This window comes from Aplidium turbinatum, chromosome 15 (assembly GCF_918807975.1).
Source record: "Aplidium turbinatum chromosome 15, kaAplTurb1.1, whole genome shotgun sequence".
Lineage (NCBI taxonomy): Eukaryota > Metazoa > Chordata > Ascidiacea > Aplousobranchia > Polyclinidae > Aplidium > Aplidium turbinatum.
This window is the reverse complement of record NC_137486.1, coordinates 9,377,686-9,398,674: the sequence shown is the minus strand read 5'-3', so window position 1 is coordinate 9,398,674 and position 20,989 is coordinate 9,377,686. Positions and strand designations below refer to the sequence as shown.

The following is a 20,989-nucleotide window of genomic DNA, read 5'->3' as shown; positions in this document are numbered from 1 at the left end:
CAAACTTTGATACAAAACTTCCTGCCAGGCCAGAAAATCTCCTTTTTAGCATTGATTCCACGTTAATTAGCCTACGATGCCTGCCTCATGATAACTTCAACGAACATAAAAATGGATTCAAGATTCTTTGTTGCATATTGCCCACATTACACAACAGTGCGTACAAATAAGTCGAAACATTGGCAGCACAGTGATAACTTCAAGAATTGCCCCACAAGGCAAACCACTTAAAAAGTCCCAGCCAGTAAAACACTTGTTTTTACATCGATTCAGCCCCAGACGGCAAATCAACCATTTTTAACATTGTAGACGTTGAATCAATGCAAAAAACGGTTGATTTGCTGTGGGGCATTATGGACTCAATGTAAAAAAGACTGATTTGCTCACCGAGAGAGTACTGCATCTTAGATACGATTTAGATATGACGAAAAATTAATCGACACAATAATTGCTTGCGAGCGATGTTCGTTTGCTCATCAAATTCAAAGAGTTCGTATGCTAACACGTAGACAGCAAAAGTTTCGGTTTTTAGTTTCCTACGTCTCAAGATGCTGAAACTACGTAAAAACGGCAACGTTGCTATCTGTGACGAAAATGAAGATTACACTAACAGCAACATGTCTCCAGTCAATGTAAAAATATTTACAAAACAGATTTGAAAATATTAAATGCGAAGCAGCAAAAGTCTTTGAGTGAATGATACATAATTAGAAGAGCGTGATTTGGCTAATTTTGCAGTAGGAACTCAGCATTCAGCAAACATTGTGTCTGTTTTACTGTGTATAAAAGCACTTCATCAATAGACCACGAGTTGCTGCGAGATAGGGAGAGGTTGAATTTCAGTCAAAATCAAAAGTTTAGACTGTATTTAAATAAAAATTCCCTACATATTTCGATCAATAGTTTGCATTGGCTATCAGTGAATACTGGTACGCGATCTACGGTTTTCGCAATTCTTTCAAAACTATTGGATTAGGATGTTGAGTGAGAGCGCTCCTCATCTCGAAAGCTGACGGGGATTGCGGTGATGAAACAAAGTGAAGAAAAGATTTTTACCAAGGAGCGGTAAAAATCGCAAACAAAACAAAAATGTAAGTTTCAGGTAATGAGGAATACGATAAACACTGATGTTTTTCAACATCTGTTCCGGTTTCTCGACGTTTCAAAGAATTATGAGTTGTACAAGGACCTACCAACCACGATTGAACGTATCAGGTGAATGAAATCAACCCGGCATGGAAACTTGTATCTGTCTATAAAGCTTTCGCCAATATAGAAGATGACTTCAGTACATTATTCAAATAAAATTTCGAATAAGATACTTTTTTATACTTATATAAGATTTATGAACAAATCAAGAAAAAAGTTCGAACCTGGCTGATTTTACTAATATGATTACTTTACTATTATAAAGTCTACAATGCTCAATATTTTCGAGCGGCGCAAAACAAAACGGCTTAATGTCTACAAGCACTTTAAAAACTTTAACCTACACCCACCCTAACAAGTAACAGACATACTCCACCAATCGACGTAATCTGTATGGTCCAATAACATCACATCGGTCATATTAGTAGTTTGATAAACCGTCAGAAACTTGGTATATGGCGACGCACACATGTAGAATAGTAGATCCCTATAGAACTACAATGCACAAAAGCATAAATATAAAAAAAAAGTTCTGTTCAATACAAATTTATCAACAACATAATGACATCGGTGAAGCACATGCTGATCATAGCCACATCTGGTCAACGAGCAAAAGAAAATCGTAACATTATCTCAGCAAGTTGCGTGTGAATGCCTTCATGATGCAAACATGTGCGCATACCAGGCGAAGAAAACTGCACTGGTAAAAAGCAACTCTACCTTTTGAGCGGCGTCAAGGCTGCTTTCGTTTTGCAGTAACAAGCTCTCAAGCACAGCCTGTATCTCTTTTTAGGCGGAAATAACAAAATAAAAAATTAAACAGCTTGGATCTTTCCGAATTGGTACTGTCTTACTTTGCTCCGCGATTCCATGCTGGAGGTCTCTGCCTCTGCGGTTTGCTTTTTTCGTGGGACTTTGGAATCAGTTGGTCTGTGGATAGTGACGTCAGAACTCCACGTCTCGGACGACAAGCCAGTTTTTACTTGAAAGATTTTCCACCAACCGAAACAGCAGCGAATGAAAAAGCGTAAAGACCGTCCTCTCCTTTGTCCGCTGTAAATCCGACGTAACATAGCGTACAAAGCAACCAAGGCCACTACAAGCAGGATACCGTGGACGAAACCGCTTAAATTGAAAGAAAACAGGTTTTCTTCTACATCACGATCTTCGCGCACAATCTTCCATCCTCTTCCATCTTCCATTGAGTTGCCGGCTGAGTTTATCCGCCGGAATTGAGGAGAATCAACGACCTGGATGGAGAGGAGATTTTTGTGTTTCCACAAATACTCCGGATCAGTCTCGTTGAGCGGGACACTGGGAGCTGACGTGATGCGGGGACAAGACGGAATTGGACCAAGTCTCGATTCTCCAAAATGGGATTTCAGCACCTAATGTAAATGCAACGTTACGTGATGATAAAAGCAACAAACTAACCAATGTAAAGTTGCAAGATGTTTCGCTATAGAGTAAAATAGCCTACCTATTAATGATGGACATTTTAAAACAGCACAGGAACCACCCATGCTGTTGTATTGTTACCACATCGTTACGTCAATGTTGAATCACTTTTAACAATTTTGATTAAGTAACAAAAAATCTCTTTTGCGGGCACACCTTGGAATACTTGAACAAGTGGTTTCCTTCCATTCTCTTCGGTAGTTCTCTTCCATCCTGGAATGGGATGAAACTGGGTCGGCTGCTGCGCTCCTTGCTCCTTAAATTTCCTCCTCGGAAGTTGCCCGATCGGAAGGCTGGAGACACGATACCCTGACATAAAAGCAAGTTGGAAAAAGTTGTTCATCCTGGAAACATTCACAAGTGAGTCTGTTGTTTGTAAGGAAGGAAGTATATAAAAGAAGGGGGATAAGTGAATTAGCCGCATACTGCACAGTAAATATGTGCCGAAGAGAGGAACAGCAAGACATAAAACTACTTAACTGGAAGTTATATGGTAGCCCAAATACAGGAAGTCTGAGAAGGACCTCGAGAAAGGAGTCCTTTTCTGTTTTCGAAAGGAACAGATCTCGAGAGCTAGAAGAGAAGGCCAACAACATTCACAAGTGTTCAAAATGAAAACGAGCAATAAAAGCTAAAATGGACCTGTTGGTAATTTGAAAGTCATACCGTTAGCGTCAATGCAAACAAAATCACATTTGGACACAAGTGGCCGTGATACTGTTTCAGAGCAGCAACAATCATTATTTTAGTCACGTTTTTGACAGACCCGGTTGTAGCGGTCCAGAGATGCCCAGGGTTGCCAAATATTCCTATTTTTTTTGGAAAACAATAAAATTTATAAACCCTCAAAAAGTCACAGCGACAATTTTAAGCATTGATTAATTTTAACTGAATAAGATGGTGCATTAGTTTGAGAACAACAAGTTATTTTAACTTAGTTCCAAACTTTTCGCTTTTGCATCCTTTGCCGACGCGCCTGGCAGCCTTAATTACTTTTGGTCTGGCAGTCACTTCTGGACTGCCACTCCGCTGTAGCAGCCCAGAAGTTACTGCTATTGCAAGGGGCATGCTGTTTAAATATTGACTTGAGAGTACTTGCAAATGAGTGAATGTTATGCAGTGGAAACTGTGTTTGCATATTTATAACTAGGCTTCAGAGTAAACTTTCGAGTTTCGACCTGAAGAACATGTGAATCTCATAGACCCTGATATGAAGACACTGCTCTGGTTGCAACAATTGGGAGATGTTACCTGAATTGCTGTCTCATAAGCAAGAAGAAGAAGAGTAAACTGCAAAGTATGGCTGGTAAAGTCATTGGCCATGCGGAGAAGTTTAAAGAGATGCAGACATAACTTTTTCAAGGGACTTCTTAAAAGTTTAAATGATTTATGCTTTCATACTTTGTCGATAAGCACCTTGTCTTTGCACACGATGATATGCAAATTTGATCGAATTTGGCCTAGAACTTTAGTTTAATCTGTTATAAAATATTCACTTGCACCAGTGTTGCCAGGTTGTCTCATGAGTTTCAGCACAACCACCAAAATCTAGTTGACATTTTGGATGTTGCCAGTGGCAAAAAGGTAGTACAAGACTACGTAAAATATAGTCAGTCTGTGTTTATCAACTACAACTCAGACAAGCAGCTTACTTTTGCAATTTAGCCTGCCATCAAGCGCAAAGAAGCCTGCCTTGAATCAAATCAAAGCTTGTACGATGTATTACTGAGGTCTGTATTGAAAACTGCCATGATTGAAACATTCTAAGCGATGCTTTGTTCCAAACATTTTTTTATTCAAACACAACAATGATTTTTATCACAAGATTTCGTTTAAACTTTTATCTTATTTTTGTTGAAGCTGCTGCAACCATTAAATCTGGCAACCTTCGTTTGGTCACTTCTGGTCTGGCAATAACTTCTAGACTGCGTATACGCGGTCTGAAAGTTACGGTAACTTCTGGACCGTTACACCGAAAAAAACACATAAACAGGGCGGCCTCACCTGAGTTGTGAAGACAAGCAGGTCATCCACCAACCAGAAGCAGTTCTTGGTCATGTGGGCACTGTCGATGCAGTTCGAGTCCCCATAGACTGCTATCCGTCCAGCTTGTGGGCCTGGTGCCTGCATAGACAACGCACGAAGTGATAAACGTGGAAAAGACTAACTAGTCCATAGAAAGATACGCTCAGATGACAAACCTTTGTTCAAGTCATAAAGTTCTTAGTTGAAATCACTGAAAGCCTTTTCAGCACACGAGGGGCTGTATGACAGGGTCTGCTACTATTCGGTGAGCCCGATTCGGTGAGTCCTATTCGGTGAGTTCTTAACCCCTAACCCTAAAACGGCAATGATAATTAGGCTACGGTACCCGATAATTTAAAAAAAAATTCAAAAAATCACCGAATAGGGAATCGGACTCACCGAATTGGACTCAACGAATCGGACTCACCGAAACGGGCCATTCCGTGTATGACAAGTAATTCGAGGAAATTTATACCACATACAACTTTGAGCGCTTTTATTTTTCAGCATAATCCTTGAGCAGAGAAACACTTGCTCTAGAGAGGGCGGAGTGTCTGTACTCCACTTGAAAAAAAAATTCCCTACTTTGGGAGTTAAGATTCACGCAATCCCTTGAAGAACTTCTGTACTACATGTTGTGGGGGTCATTGCTTCACTGATCTTGCAACTTACATTAGTACACGATGCGGCATCGTAGGCATTGCCTATAAAAACATTCAGGCCTGCGCAGTACACCCAAAGATACGAGGGCCAAGTTTCGTCGCTTGCACTCAGGAAGATCGTTTCATGGGGACAACATACAATATGACAATAAAGCCTTCAAAACTAGGAATCTTTATTGTCGCATTACCTGGTGCACTCCGAGAATGGGAACGCTTTTCGTAACCCGGGACTCAACACCGGACATCACTTCATTTCCTTGGTCGCGCAGTGGCTGCCCGACTATGAGCGAATCCTGAAAAGAGATTGAAAACATCTCTTATAATAGTGACGACGCCATTGCGTTTTGTTTTTTGTGACTGCCGCAAGTGGGAAGAAAAAGTTTAAGATAGTCTTTGCGATCTATCAGCACCCCAGTGGAGTAGAAAAAGCGGAAAAACTCTGCCACAGTTAATTTTCTATTTTAAAATACTGAAAAAAGTTCAAACTTTGTGAAAACTTCAACAGGAAATCTCAAGAGTTTTATTGATTTTGGAGAAAAAGACACACCAACACTTTCAAATAGATCAAGAAGCGAGTGATTACCTGAGCTGCGAATTGCCACAAAGGTTTTGTTACATTTTTCTAACAAAATATTACGCAGTATAAGTAGTTAAGCACCTTTGGAAACCTAGACAACGATGTCCCTGAAGCATAGTGCATATCATGTCCAGCCATGTTGAAGTCTCCGTAGAAGACCTGATTTGAGATGGCGATACCATACGGCTCCAGGAGGGAGTTAAGAGCAGGAGCATTGCATCCTCCAGTGTCTGGCATCCACCATCGCCGCGTGTTTTCGTCATAGAACTTGACTTTGGTCATCACAGATGTGTTGTACCAATCGGCGAATACTGGCAAGTGAATAAGAAGGATAACATTGAGGGTTTTCAAATTTTCCAGTTGGAAACGCTGTTGCTAGAAAGACAGTTTTTGCAAGTTGGGCTATTTTCATTGATGCGTTGTGATGGCATGAAAATTAAAATATTCAATGACAGTTTCAGCAATTTCCATTTAAACGCAGTAAGAATCTCCCAATAAAGTTAGTTCCATTTTTTGTGGTGGGTAATTTAAATTTAGAAAATTTTACATTTTTCCTTAATTCTACCGCCGTGGTTGCATAAAAATGAATCAAAATCACCAGCATGCAGATAAGTAGCATAAATTTTGTCCTATAACATATGTACAAAACTTGGCGAAATGAATCTTTCATCACCACTGCTGTAACTACTATGGGCTCTGGTGCGAGTGCTTGTTTTTTTCTTTGACGTTAATGCGACTCCAGGTTTTTGAACACTATTTACCATGAGTGGCTGGGCAACAACCCAGAACGGCGAAGACATATTTAGCTATGAACTCACTTAACACGTTCAGACTCTTCTCGTAAATATCGTTCTTCAATTTGTGGATCTCTTCATTGAAGAACTCCTCTTCCGGGTCCACAATGAGCAACGTTCCGTAGTTCCTCGCATCAAAGCAGGTGAACGACGTCCCGAGGACCTGGAGTGTGAAAACTACGTTTATCCTCAACTGCAACCACTTGGACTGCGAAAGATACTTTGGATGAAATATCGTGTGTCTTGTCGTGTGCCTTTCATCATCATGTTGTGTGCCTTTCACCACCATGTTGTGTGCCTTTAATCGCCATGTTGTGTGCCTTTCATCGCCATGTTGTGTGCCTTTCACCACCATGTTGTGTGCCTTTCATCGCCATGTTGTGTGCCTTTCATCACCACGTTGTGTGCCTTTCATCGCCATGTTGTGTGCCTTTCACCACCATGTTGTGTGCCTTTCATCGCCATGTTGTGTGCCTTTCACCACCATGTTGTGTGCCTTTCACCATTGCTTCCAAGATTTAAATCGTGTTCTTATGTTACGTCTATTGTGACAATGTATCTTGCGCATCATACACGCAACACAATAAAGGTGACAATGGATAGAACATGGCGACCTTTATACACAGGCCATGGCAACGTGCAGCTTAAAATTTGACTGAAGGGTGAAGGCCGATCTGTTAGTAGCCATAATCGCGAGTATAAGTTGATAGTTTGAGTATTAGTTGATAAATAGAGTCTTTGTCTATATTTTGTGAGAGTTTGAGTTACTTTTGTGCTGTTTTTACCATTCAAATAACGGAATAGATTTTGGCACTTGTACTGGAAATCCAAAAAGCGTCTGGCAACACCAGTATTTCGGAAAATATTGTCATTTTGTCAACATAATTTTAGGAGTTTTGCAGTGATTTGGGATTCAGTGATCACACTTTGGCAATTTAAATTGTTTAAATTATCATTTAAAAGAAATATAAAGTGAATTTAGCTTAAACTTCAAAATTGAAAATACATCGGCCTTCAGTCAGCCCTCCAGTTCGTACGTTGTCAAGGCCTGTGTAGTGTGTATACAGATCGCCATGGGATAGAAGTAGAACCTAAGTTCATAGGCACTTCAAGTTGAACGGCAAGCAATACCTCGACGTAGTAGCCAGCATTACGAAGGTGCTGGTAGAGGTCCCGATAGTTGGTGTGGATGTGATCGCCGTTCCAGTCCAAAGGGTCATTCTTCATTCGGAGGTTATCCCGAGGAAAATAACCTGGATGAAGTGAACATCAATGAAACGGTGAAGATGTCACTCCCCAGACAGTAAATCATCTTTTTTTCCATTGATTCAACGTCTGCAGACGATTCAACGTCTTTCAGAATCAATCCCAGCTGGCAATATCCATTATTTTTGCATTTATGTACTTCGAAATCCGCAGACGTTAAGTAAGCGTAGAAGAGATGGGTTTTGTTGGTTGAGTTATATCCACAGCATGCAAATTGGATTGGTACAAAAACTCGGTGTTGAGACAGGAAAAAAGAATTCTATTGCGTTGTTTTAAGAGTCATGATCTCTAATAAATTCGGATGTCGTTAATTTGGAATTCTTGAAAGAGCTAAAGCAGATGGCTCCAAAGTCCAGACTGTCTATTCAAATGAAAAATCGCCATAGCACAGAAACATGTTGTTGTCGGAAACTAAATGTTAAGCGAGTTGAAAAGTAACAAAAACTAGAAACAAACTTTCATCTTGTAAATTCCACTGATTTACTTTTTGTACAGAGACAAACTTTGTTTGCTGGACTATTTATTCGCCGGACATATAGTTATCAACTAACCAAGTTTCTTGAAGGAAACAGTTGAGTTTAATTAAATTTTGAAATACATAAAAGAGCCTGCTATCATTAAATTGTGATAACGTTACTCATACACGTTAAAAGCATGCTGTCGTGCCTCAAATCAACAACCTACTGAACAGTTCTGTTTTAAAATCACAACCTAGACAACAAATCAACCGTTTTTTACATTGATTCAACGTCCAGACGTTGAATCAAAGTAAAAAAACGGTTGATTTGCTGTCTGGGAAAGTTTGAACTGGCGTGGAAGCGAAGCATAGTTGAAGTTGCCAGCGGTGTAACATTTGTAGTGAAAATTTAATGTGGTGTGTTTAGTAACCTTTATAAAAGTGAAGAGAAAAGTCCGTAATGGTTATGCATATGCAAACTTACTAAAGTTTTATGTCAACCTGATTTTGCTTTTCTGTTTGAGTTGTAAGGTGTATAGTTCCCCTTTCAACGCAAAAAGAACCAAACAAAACGCGATCTGATGGCGTCCGAACAATGCAAGTTGCTTTAAACTTTGTGGGCCATACAATATAAAGTCGTCTAATGGAAATGTGTTGCGGGTTCATTAAAACAATAAATTATTAAACTAGGAAGATAAGCATGTGCTACCACAACTAGCAAAGTAGGCCTGTTTACATTGATTCAACGTCTGCAGACGTTGAATCAATGTAAAAAAAGAGCCAATTTTGCTAGCTGTGGCATAAACATTATTATACACGGTGCGTATGAGGTACCGGCACGTTTGCAAAGACTGCAACACCCGAAACCAAGATAGTAACAGCACAAAGTACCTGGAGGATAGCGGAGGTTATGGAATTGATCCCATAAGATCCTCTTCTCGCGAGGAGGAGTCGGAATGACTTTAACTTTCAAATAAAGCTTCAAATTTGACAAGAGCTGCTCAGAGGCTCTTGGACCACGCTTCTCGTAGGAGGGTGAGGACACGGTGAGTTCCACATGACCCTCAACAGTGCCCTCCCAATTCGCGGCCTTCCCAGATGCGGATATAGAAAGAGCTAAGTAACCGGACCAGGGCCACAGTACGTCCGAATATGTGAACGACACCTAAAAAGCGTGTTTTTTTAAATAGAGTAGATTTCTTAATTTTTGCGGTTCCTTCCTCGAAATAGCATTTTTAACCACAGGGAATAAACTGTGTTACAGTGTAAGTAAAAACATAAAAAATAAATAAACTGCTGTGCAATTCGTCTTCGCTTCTGGGACCGAGGAGCTGTCGACTCCCTCGTTTTACTACCTGAGGTATTTTAAGACTATGTCAAGAGACTACCAGAGAACAAACAATATCTGATTTCAGAATCCATGACGCCCTAGACGTCTGCATACGTTGAAGCAATGCACAAATCATAAATTTTGCTTTCTGGGGCGCAAGACCTCTTTTTTTTTTTATAAACGAAAGAAATACATGCCATGCCAATCTTCAAACACAAAACCACAGCTTTTATCAGGACATCGACTCCTAATGGAAAACACGAACTTATAACTTTCTCTCTAACAACAATGCAATGTCAATCATGATTGCTTCAGCAAAGTAACTGGTATTTTTTGTTATATATGAAGTAACATCGATAAATTCAAATAAAACTTAGTCGTACTGTCTACTAAAATATGGAATAGCAGTCAACTAGCAAATGGATTACAATGAACTGTAGTCGCTACAGTGCAAGAAAAACGCAAAAACGTTGATTAAAAAAAAAAAAAAAAAAACGGTACAAAAATCGATGTAGGCCTAGTCTAATTATTTTTGTTTGTTTGTCGAATCCAGACTTAGGAGTTAGGTCCGTCCGGTGATTGAAGATTTAGATTAAATGGGCGGGTAGACAAGGAAGCCAATTTATGTTAATGCGTTCTAATTAATGAAAGAATGCATATCAAAAATACAACAAATTCTAACGTTTTTACACTGCAAACACAAAAGGTAGGCTATTTTACTAATTTATATCATAAAAATATGGACGTTGAAACAATGTAAAGAAAAGTGAACATTGCTGCGATGACTGTGAACCACACAGAGAGCAAATTAGTCGTTTTTAATCTGATTTGCTGTCTGGGTGTCTCTCAACTCCTTCTAAAGTCTAAACACATCAATAGTTGCAGTTACCTCGATCATGTTTCCATTGTGTTGGGTATATGGATGCCAAACAGGCTTGCCATGAATTCTCCCAGTCACCTCCATTCCATTCAGTATGGTAACGTTTACTATGATCGGGATGCCTGTGTGGTATATGGGCTGGGTGCAATAGGGCCACATGTACGGGCATTCTGTTAAATCGAGATAACTCGGTATCAGACAAGCTTGCGGATGATACGCATTGAGAACCTAAAATAGAAACGTAACCGTTACAAAGTTAATGTGCAAAAAGCGACTCACACCTTAAAGATTGTAAACTATGTGAAGATGCATTTCACCGTACCATAGAACTCGACAGCTTACTGATTGGTCAGCGATTTGCCGGCGGTACTATGACGGATACTTTCGATCTGACTGCACATTCAGGATGCAACACAATTACCTGATATGCTTGGATGAGATTCAATTTCCCTTGACCTTGCTCAAACATATTGGCAGAGGGGAGCCTCTCAGCCGAATCCATCAATGCCTGCTTCACACTGGCAGGGTTCACCATGCTACGGTGGCGCTCGTCTTTCATGGAACTCAACAGCAATGCGACTGCACCTGCTGCCACTGGCGACGCGACACTGGTGCCTGACAAAGTACGACAGCCACCGCGCAATCCAGAACCCCGCACATTCGACCCGTACGTCACAATGTCCGGTTTCACCCTTCCGTACCCGGCGGGGAGTTCCCACGTAGTCATTCCTCGAGATGAGAAGCGAGCGATGTTGTCACTGTAGTCGATTCCACCAACACCAATGACATCCATCTGGTCAGCAGGATTATTCAGCGTCCCTAAGAACAAGGAGGAGAGTCAATTTTCAAGACTATTTGGTTAGAAACTTATAAATGAACAGGTTCTTCTTTGGGAACCAAACTATGACATTAGAAAAAGTAGTTTAAATAAAAAAATTATAGTTTTCTAACAAGTAGAACAGGACACTGCAGTGCACAAATGTGAACTGACAAGTCGGATCAACGACAAAGTCGTTCGGAAAAGCCGTGAAAATTATTTCCGAGTGCGCCCAAACGAATGAATGATGAATTTGATGAGTTAAATCAAGTTGTATTTGTTTATGGTTAAATCAAAGAATCATCCAAAATTGGATCAAGAAAGTGAGATATCTTCTGACAGGTGTCAAACTCACAATAGTGCTTGATATGAACGACCGGTTACATGTCTTGTAATACAATGAATTTATGTTCACAAAGGTCAGTTTAACAGCTAAAAATCGATTTCCATCTGCTAGCTAGATCATCTTCAGTTAAGCTTATCCAAATAGAATCACCTGAATCTATTTGAATGCTGCAAGCAGATCAAAATCAACTTTTAACAGTTTATGATTGAACTGACTCGTGTGAAAATAAGTTTGTTTTTATCGGAAATTGGATCATGTTTAAACCATGGCTAAAGATGCACTTTGCACTGTCATAAAAAAGATCATTAAAATAAACTTGGACAAATCCACATCGTTTGAAATTCAACAAGTAACTGGAAACAATGACGCAGCAACAAAACGCGACAAACCATGCAAGCAGTTGGAATAGACTTAATTAAAACAACGTTGTATTACCATACAGTGGTCCATCATTTCCAATTGCAGATATCATGACAATGTTATTGGCTGTCAACTCCCACACTTTTTCAACGAATGGCTTATCCATGAAATCAGGTCCTCCAATGCTTAAGTTCAATATGTTTACTTTTCGTAAAATCGCGTAATTGAAGGCATCAAGAAACCAAGAGGTATATGAAACCTGAGCGATATGAAAAAACATGTCAACGGCGACAAGCATAACTTGGGTCCCTTGTAGTATTTTCACAAGCTGTTTGATTCTAGGGTACTAACCTGAAACGGTAAAATTCAACCATAAAAGAAAATGAAGCTAATAATAATAAACTTTAGATTATATGACTTAATAAGTTCTTACAACTGACGGAGCTTTCAATAAGAAAGTTTTACATTCCAATTCGAAATGTAACAAATTGTTTTTTTGATCAGGGGTACAGTAACAAAGTTTGACAGCATGGACAAGCGTACAAACTACACAGGCAAACTGGATCAATCTATGACGACCGTACTAGCGTGTGTGAAGTGAAAAAGGCCATGACGTCACATTTCGTGATAATGCCGAAACATGATGAAGTTTTAAACACCAGGAAGTCAACGAGTATATACAATTATACATATTGGCTCTTGTGCCAGAAAAAAGAACCTGATGGGTTAGTCAGATGACTTGGCCAGAAAATATATTACTTATCAAAGTAACCTGGTTATTGGTGAAGACTCGAAATATATACAGGTCTGCATCGGGAGCAAGACCGGGGCAGTCTTTGTTGGAGCCGCCAATCACCCCGGCAACAAAGGTACCGTGTCCGAGCCCATCCTCTGCCGTCTTTTCGTCGGTCCAATCTGTTCTTTCCATGATATTGCGAAAGTGGGAATGCTTCTCAGGCAGCCCTGTGTCAAACACGGCCACTTTTACTCCTTTCCCTGTGTACCCAAATTCCCACAACTGATCGGCTTGCAGAAGCTAAAAGAATAGCATTTGTTAAAATATTCCATCATCATGTGCCCTCTCCGATACGAAGGTTGGCTGTCATTACATTCCTTGAATGATGATAAAACTATAACAGAGCCATGGAAACATAAAGCGAAGGTACTCGATTCTTCTGGTGACTGTGGGCTAGACTACCCCAAGACGTTGAAATGATTAGCCTATCTCCAAAGTGTTTTGTTCGCCAGTTTGGCTTTACTAAGCTTAACAAGAAACTAAAACAACTAAAACCTACATGTTTACTAGCAACACGGCATACACTACTGTATGTGGCATAAACACTCTCATTCCATACAAGTTCTGTGTTAACGAACACACAGTACACACCTGAGAAATTTGACCTTGCTTATGAAAAGATCTTAATGGTAGCCTGGAGTTGTGTTTAGAGGATGTGTACCAGAAAAGGTCTCCAGTAGCTGAAGGAGAACGATGGATGAACCGATCTATGTCTTCATGGTCTTCAGCAGGTACAAAACCACTTAACGTCCTTGTAACTTTGCGTTGCATTGTGATGTGTTTGATTCGAACATGTTGAATCTCAGTAACCTGTGAGCAATGATTTCATAAAGGAATATTAAATGCTAAGCAATGATTTTCATAAAGGAAAATTATATTTAATTTGGTGCATTCAGAGCGTATTTTCACTTTTTCAGCTGTAAATTGTGAACGGAATTGCCCGTTTCGATGAGTCCGATTCGGTGAGTCCGATCCCTATTTGGTGATTTTTTCAATTTTTTTTTTAAATTATTGGGTACCGTAGCCTAATTATCATTGCCGTTTTAGGGTTAGGGGTTAGGAACTCACCGAATTGGACTCACCGAATAGTGGGTCTGCTTCTATTCGGCGAGAGCCTTTTTTGGCGAGTGCCCTATTCAGCAAGTTTTTGGAATTTTATTTTTAAAAAGGAATTATCGGGTACTAGCCTAATTATAATTGCCGTTTTTACATCGTTAAACGTTGAAATCGTGCAGAGCCAGAAAGGAATAAAAATAAAATGTTTGAACTATTAAATTAAAATTCGTTATGTCAGTTCAGTTGAGTTGTTTTTATTTCTGACTATCATATCAAAAACAATACACGTCAACATAGCAAAGGTAGAAGCGACAAAACGCGAACGTTAAAACGTGCTTGAGTTCGTCATGTCAATTCAGTTGTTTTTATTTTTGATCATGATATCAAAACAATTCACGTCAACATAGCAAAGGTGTAGAAAAAGGTAGAAGTGACAAAACACGAACGTTAAAACGTGCTTGTGATCGAAGTAAGTTATTGAGTTGAAAGAAATTTGGCACGGTCGCAACACCTTCAGAAAAATTTAAGAAATAAACGGAAAATAAAAAAAAGAAAATGTTACAAAAAAAAATCATGTTTAATGTCTATAAGTTAGTACTTTTGAATAGTTAAAATGATTAGTTTGGATCAACAAATGTGTGGCCTACAGCTTGAATTGAAAGGAAATTATCGGGTACCGTAGCCTAGTTATCCCAACCAGCAGAAATTGCCGTTTTTACATTGTTTTAACGTCGCTTAAAGTTGAAATCGTGTAAAAAAAAGAGAACTTTGCTGACTAGGATACGTTGAAACTGGGAAACATTCACAGAAGCCCTTCGATTTGTTCCAAGAACCCATTTAGCCTAACAGTTCATTTGTACATTGATTCAACGTCTGAATACATTATCTTAAAAATGCATAATCTTAAAAATGCAACGTATCGAAGGGTTTCTGTGAATGTTTCTCAGTTTCAACCGTAACGTATCCCAGTCATCTAAGTTCTCTTTTCTACCTGATTTCAACGTTTAGCGACGTTAAAACGATAAGCCACACATTTGGTTAGCCTTTTCATTCTGTTACTACAACGTAAAAATGAACTGTTAGGCTAACTGGATTCTTGGAACAAATTTTTGCTGGTAGGGATAACTAGGCTACGGTAACCGATAATTTCCTTTCAATCCAAGCTGTAGGCCACACATTTGTTGATCCAAACTAATCATTTTAACTATTCAAAAGTACTAACTTATAGATATAAACATGATTTTTTTTTTGTAACATTTTCTTTTTTTTATTTTCCCTTTACATCCTAAATTTTTCTGAAGGTGTTGCAACCGTGCCAAATTTCTTTCAACTCAATAACTTACTTCGGTCACACACAAACACGTTTTACCGTTTGTGTTTTGTCGCTTCTACCTTAAAAACAACTGAACGGACATGACGAATTCAAGCACGTTTTAACGTTCGCGTTTTGTCGCTTCTACCTTAAAAACAACTGAACGGACATGACAAATTCAAGCACGTTTTAGCGTTCGCGTTTTGTCGCTTCTACCTTTGCTATGTTGATGTGTATTGTTTTTGATATGATACTGAACTGACATGACGAATTTTAATTTAATAGTTCAAACATTTTATTTTTATTCCTTTCTGCACGTTCAGCGACGTTAAAACGATGTGAAAACAGTTAGGCTACGGTACCCGATAATTCCCTTTCAAAAATAAAATTTCAAAAACTTGCCGAATAGGGCACTTGTCGAAAAAGGCTCTCGCTGAATAGGGAACTCACCGAATCGGTTTAGCCGAATCGGACTCGCCGAAACGGGCCATTCCGCCGAATAGTAGCAGACCCAATTGTGAAGAAGAGTTAAGATTAAACTTTCGCATTTTGAACTTTAAAAAGGTTAGATTTATCTGTGAACCAGATGCTGTCATCAAAAGAGCCATATATGGATAGCGAGTCATGTGTTCCCAACCCCTGGTCTAACACAACTTTTGGAGCATTAACAAATAAATATTACGGGTGCAACCTGATTTGTACCCTGAACAATCCGTACCCTCATTTCGTACCCTGAAAAGATCGAAAGAAAAACAGCACAAAGCCGAAGTCGCTGATTGCAACAAAGCCGAAGTCGCTAATCAGAGTTTCCGCAAACATTTAAAAGTTAGAGTTAAGCGGAAACTCTAATCCGTGTGCTATTTTGGCTTTTTTAATTTTTTCAGGGTACAAAATGAAGGTACGAATTAGGTTGCATCTAATAAATACCACGCATTTTTGTTATGTAATTGCCTTAGTAATGTAAATCACTATCTATATGCAAGTTGACACTGCACTTTAACAATGTTTTCTGATAGGTTTAAATACCTGCAACGTAGCTTGAGGGTGAACTTGCAAAACATCAAAATCACTTGGATAGTGATCGGCTAGTCCTGTATGAGGTAGGACTCCATAATGTAAAGTATTAATACCCAAGGGGAGTAAAGCTTCAAATATGTACTGCCGCCGAGTGTCCTTTGCATAGTATCCATCAAATTGGACAATATAATTGTCATGTACAACATCAACTGAAAAACTTTCATGTAAGTCTTGTGGAAAAGTATGTTGAACATTGTTTTTCGATCCATTATGGTAGTTCTGAGTTGAAATATTAGAAAAAGTCAAACTTTTGAAATCATCATCTGCAAGTTTTCTTTTATCAAGTTGATAAAAATAGCTTTCTGTTCTTTTATATTGAGGGATGAATTGATAAAACAAGTTTGCAATAAGGACAACAGAAACAAATATAAAAAACTTTGAAAGATGAGTATGATGAGATGTTCTACATGAAGTTACGCCTTTTTGTTGAGTCTTGGAACTTTCTTTCAAAGGCCCCATGATGGCAGATAGTAACTACAATATACTATCCATGTTCACAAGTCTTAAGCTTCTTCTATAAAACAAAGAGGGTAAGTAACAAGTACATATATAGATAAGGCCATGCCTAGTTAACTCAATATACAGTAGTATATTACGAACCAATCTACATCTAATGTGTAGCTCTATTAATTAAAAGTTCAAGCTTGGAGCATGATTATAGGTATGGAAGCCAAGAATATATAATAAATACCGTATATAGAATTTTTCAAAGATATCAAGTTAAAAAAACTTTCAATACAGGTGGATGTTCTATCTTGTACATAAACTATTTTAGGAAGTTGCCATTATTAGTTATGTTTGAGGTAACTTTGTAAATATACAGTCATGCCCGAAATAGGAAATTTCTTAATCAGCAAACAGCTCAAAATGAAACTAGGTTAAGCAAACTCTGCATGACCGATCCATCACATTGTTGACCAACTTCTTTGATCAGCATGCGCATCACTGACCATGACATATGGTGGCCTATAGTAAACTGCCATCAACAAACATTGCACTTACTGGCAGAATGTCTATTTTGGCCAACCGGTAGCCTACATATACATTATACAATATACAGTCAACAGTATGTTGAAATAAAAATTATAAATGTTTCTGTAACTACAATCAAAAGTCTGCTGCAATCAAGAATCCAAAACAAAACTTGCATGTAGATCAGTCAACCAACATCAAAGCAGATAAACCAAATATTTTATTAAACATATGGTACTTAACTTCAGCCTTTTTGTTACTCTGTTCAAGAAAGATTGGAGATGGTGACTAAGACAACCTTTATGCCTACGCCCTACGGTACCGTACCCTGTTGCAGTGATGATTACTTTTGACGTTAGAGTCTGCAATCTGCATGTTTTTGAAGACTGGACCGAAATTTGGCTAGGACTACGTTACATCTCTCGGTGTAAAACGAGCAAACAACCTAAGGTTGTGAATGAATAGGCTGAACCTTTGACCTTGGAGGCTCCAAACAAAGAAGAAAAAAGAAAGTTATGCTAATTGAGCCCAGTTTAATCTGAAAAACGTATGTTGAGCTTGTTATTTCCAAGACCAGCAAAGATGTATGGATGTTTATGTGTGCAAGTATATGAAAAACACGTTTGATTAATCTGCACATTTGTTGATCAGTGATGTCAGCAAAGTCCCTCGGCCGTCGAGTTAGAGACTAAAGGCAATGATCGGTAGGATGCAACCTAATTCGTACCATGAACAATTCATACCCTCCGTTCGTACCTTGAAAAGATCGAGAGAAAAATTTAAAAAAGCCTAAGTCGCTAATCGCCGTTTCCGCAAACAATTTAAAACTTTCCGCAAACAAACAAAAACTCTTAGGATCATTACTAGAAAATTAAAAATGTTTGCGGAAACTCCGATCAACCCTAACCCTTTTAAAATGTTTGCGGAAACTGCGATTGATCAGCGACTTCAGCAAACTCTTAGGATCATTACCGGAAATTTTAAAATGTTTGCGGAAACTGCGGTCAGCGACTTCGGCTTTGTTCTATTTTTTTCTCTTGATTATTTCAGTTTGTTTGTTTGCGGAAACACCCTAACCCTTTTAAATTGTTTGCTGAAACTCCGATCAACCCTAACCTTTTTTAAATGTTTGCATAAACTCCGATCAACCCTAAACCCTAACCCTTTTAAAATGTTTGTGGAAACTGCGATCAGCGACTTCGGCAAACTTTTAGGATCATTGCATAAATTTTAAAATGTTTGCGGAAACTGCGGAAAAATGGAAACTGCAAGCAGTAATGTTTTATTTTTTTCTCTCGATCTTACCTAACTGATATTCCGATACCCTAATTTTTTTTTAAATGTTTGCGGAAACTGCAATCAGCGACTTCGGCTTTTTTTAATTTTTTTTCTTGATCTTTTCAAGGTACGAACTGACGGTACAAATTGTTCATGGTACGAATTACGGTAGGTTGCACCCGATCGGTATTGGTGTTTGAAGTTGAGTTGGGTGCAACCTAGTTTGTACCCTGAACAGTTCGTACCCTCAGTTCGTACCCTGAAAAGATCAAGAGAAAAAATTCAAAAAAGCCGAAGTTGTTGTTTGGAGTTTCCGCAAACAAACAAACTGAAAAGATCAATAGAAAAAATAGAACAAAGCTGAAGTCGCTGATCGCAGTTTCCGTTTTTCTTCAGTTTTCGCAAACATTTTAAAATTTCCGGTATTGATCTTAAGAGTTTGCCGAAGTCGCTGATCGCAGTTTTTGCAAACATTTTAAAAGGGTTAGGGTTAGGAAAAGATTGAGAGAAAAAATTAAAAAAGCCAAAGTCGCTGATGGAAGTTTCCGCAAACAAACAAACTGAACAGATCGATAGAAAAAAATAGAACAAAGCCCAAGTCGCTGATCGCAGTTTCCGTTTTTCCGCAGTTTCCACAAACATTTAAAAATTTCTGGTAATGATTCCAAGAGTTTGCCAAAGTCGCCGATTGGAGTTTCCGCAAGCAAGCATTTTAAAAGGGTTAGGGTTGAGATCGGAATTTTCGCAAACCTTTTAAAATTTCCGGTAATGATCCTGAGAGTTTTTGTTTGTTTGCAGAAACTGCGATCAGCGACTTCGGCTATTTCTTCTCTTGATCTTTTCAAAGGAAAAATTTTAAAATGTATGCGGAAACTGTGATCAGCGACTTTGGCTTTTTTTAATTTTTTCTCTCGATCTTTTCAGGGTACGAACTGTTCAGGGTACGAACTAGGTTGCATCCGTTGAGTTAGGGTAAGGTAAGGATCAGTTTTAAAAGTTTGATCAATCATGAGGATCAATTGAATACGCCTGACATAAATAGACATATATAACTATAATACTGGTATTACATTGGACAAGCTTTAACTTTTCTAGTTTAATTTCATTTCACATGTATAGAAGCCTGAATCACAACGAACTATATACACAGCACACAGGCCTTGCTAACGTGCAAACTGGAGCCTGATGTAATTTCGATTTTGAACTCTTCGCTGAATTGACTTTCTGTCCCTTTGAAGTGATAGTTTTGAGAATTCAAACTGCTAAAGGGTGATCACGAAATGACTGAATCTCAAATCAGTGCTTTCCTATTACTAATGTTGCCAGATGCTGTTAAAATTTTCAGCGCAAGTGCAAAATCTAATCCATTATTTGTCTTTGTTATTATTTGTCATTATTTATCTTTATAACAAGAGTTATATTAAGTTATAACAAGAGTTATAAAGATAGCACAAAAATAGCTCAAAATTACACAAAATATACACAAAAACTATATTTATTAACTAATACTCAAATTATCAATTTGTACTAGTAATCTTAGCCTCTAAAAGGTTGGTGTTCAGTCAAATTTTAAGCTGTAAGTGTAGCCTATGTTGGTATGACCTGTGAAAAAAGTTTGCCATTGTCTGAATGACACAAGAGTTGCATCTGTAGCTGCTGCTGCAGTGATGCCAATTGTGTGCCATTTTTATAAACAGAATTGTTTGCAGTACTAAATTCCCTTTCAGGCGCAGCAGTGGAAGCAAGCATAGACTGCTTTGCGCTTCTGAAGCCAGCTTGCTTCCATAAAAATTTAGATATAATGTCTGCGGACAACCAAAACTGCATCAAGCTACATTGAATCTTTCACTAAATTTAAATTTGTGTCTTATTTTATCTTTAATAACAATTTTGGCATAAATAGCAAAAACTTTCTCAGTTTGAGCTAAAATAAAAATTCTCACAATCAAAGCAAAAACAAAACAAGGTCTTCACCTGACCAAGATGGAGAAGCCAGATGTTTTCGAAGCATTTCTTTGTCGTTTGAACATGATCGCTGGAAAAGGGCTTGCCTATTTTGATAATAAATCTAGCAACCAACTCTGGTTTTTTTTTTGACCCAAAAAATTTCTTTAATTTTAAATTTTTGTCTCCAACGACCTTAAAATTTTACCATATAGTAGCCAAAATTTTTTACTTGGCAACACTTCCAAGACCTGTGATTTAGAAAAGTCGTTGCAGCGAAACCAAAGTTGGTCACATGCATTTGTTTCAACGACTCCGGCGATGGAAGACTTTTGAGGTAGCGTAAACTGGTGATGATGATCGCACAGCATGAGCACCGCGAAAATACGTTAATGACAACATTACAACAATGAAATTGTAACCACATTATCAT

General features: G+C 38.5%; 1 protein-coding gene across 1 annotated transcript; it reads right to left on the bottom strand.

The window, feature by feature from the left end:
• Positions 1 to 118: 118 nt before the first annotated feature.
• Positions 119 to 16,821, bottom strand: LOC145783950 (membrane-bound transcription factor site-1 protease-like). Its single transcript, XM_082595712.1, has 14 exons — positions 16,312 to 16,821; positions 13,509 to 13,727; positions 12,894 to 13,157; positions 12,197 to 12,380; positions 11,020 to 11,417; positions 10,608 to 10,826; positions 9,280 to 9,553; positions 7,797 to 7,918; positions 6,690 to 6,828; positions 5,953 to 6,182; positions 5,483 to 5,587; positions 4,612 to 4,731; positions 2,764 to 2,916; positions 119 to 2,537 (listed from the first exon to the last, which is right to left on the bottom strand). The coding sequence occupies exons 1-14, from the start codon at positions 16,819 to 16,821 to the stop codon at positions 1,965 to 1,967; spliced, it is 3,510 nt and encodes a 1,169-aa protein (XP_082451838.1). The 3' UTR covers positions 119 to 1,964.
• Positions 16,822 to 20,989: the final 4,168 nt, after the last annotated feature.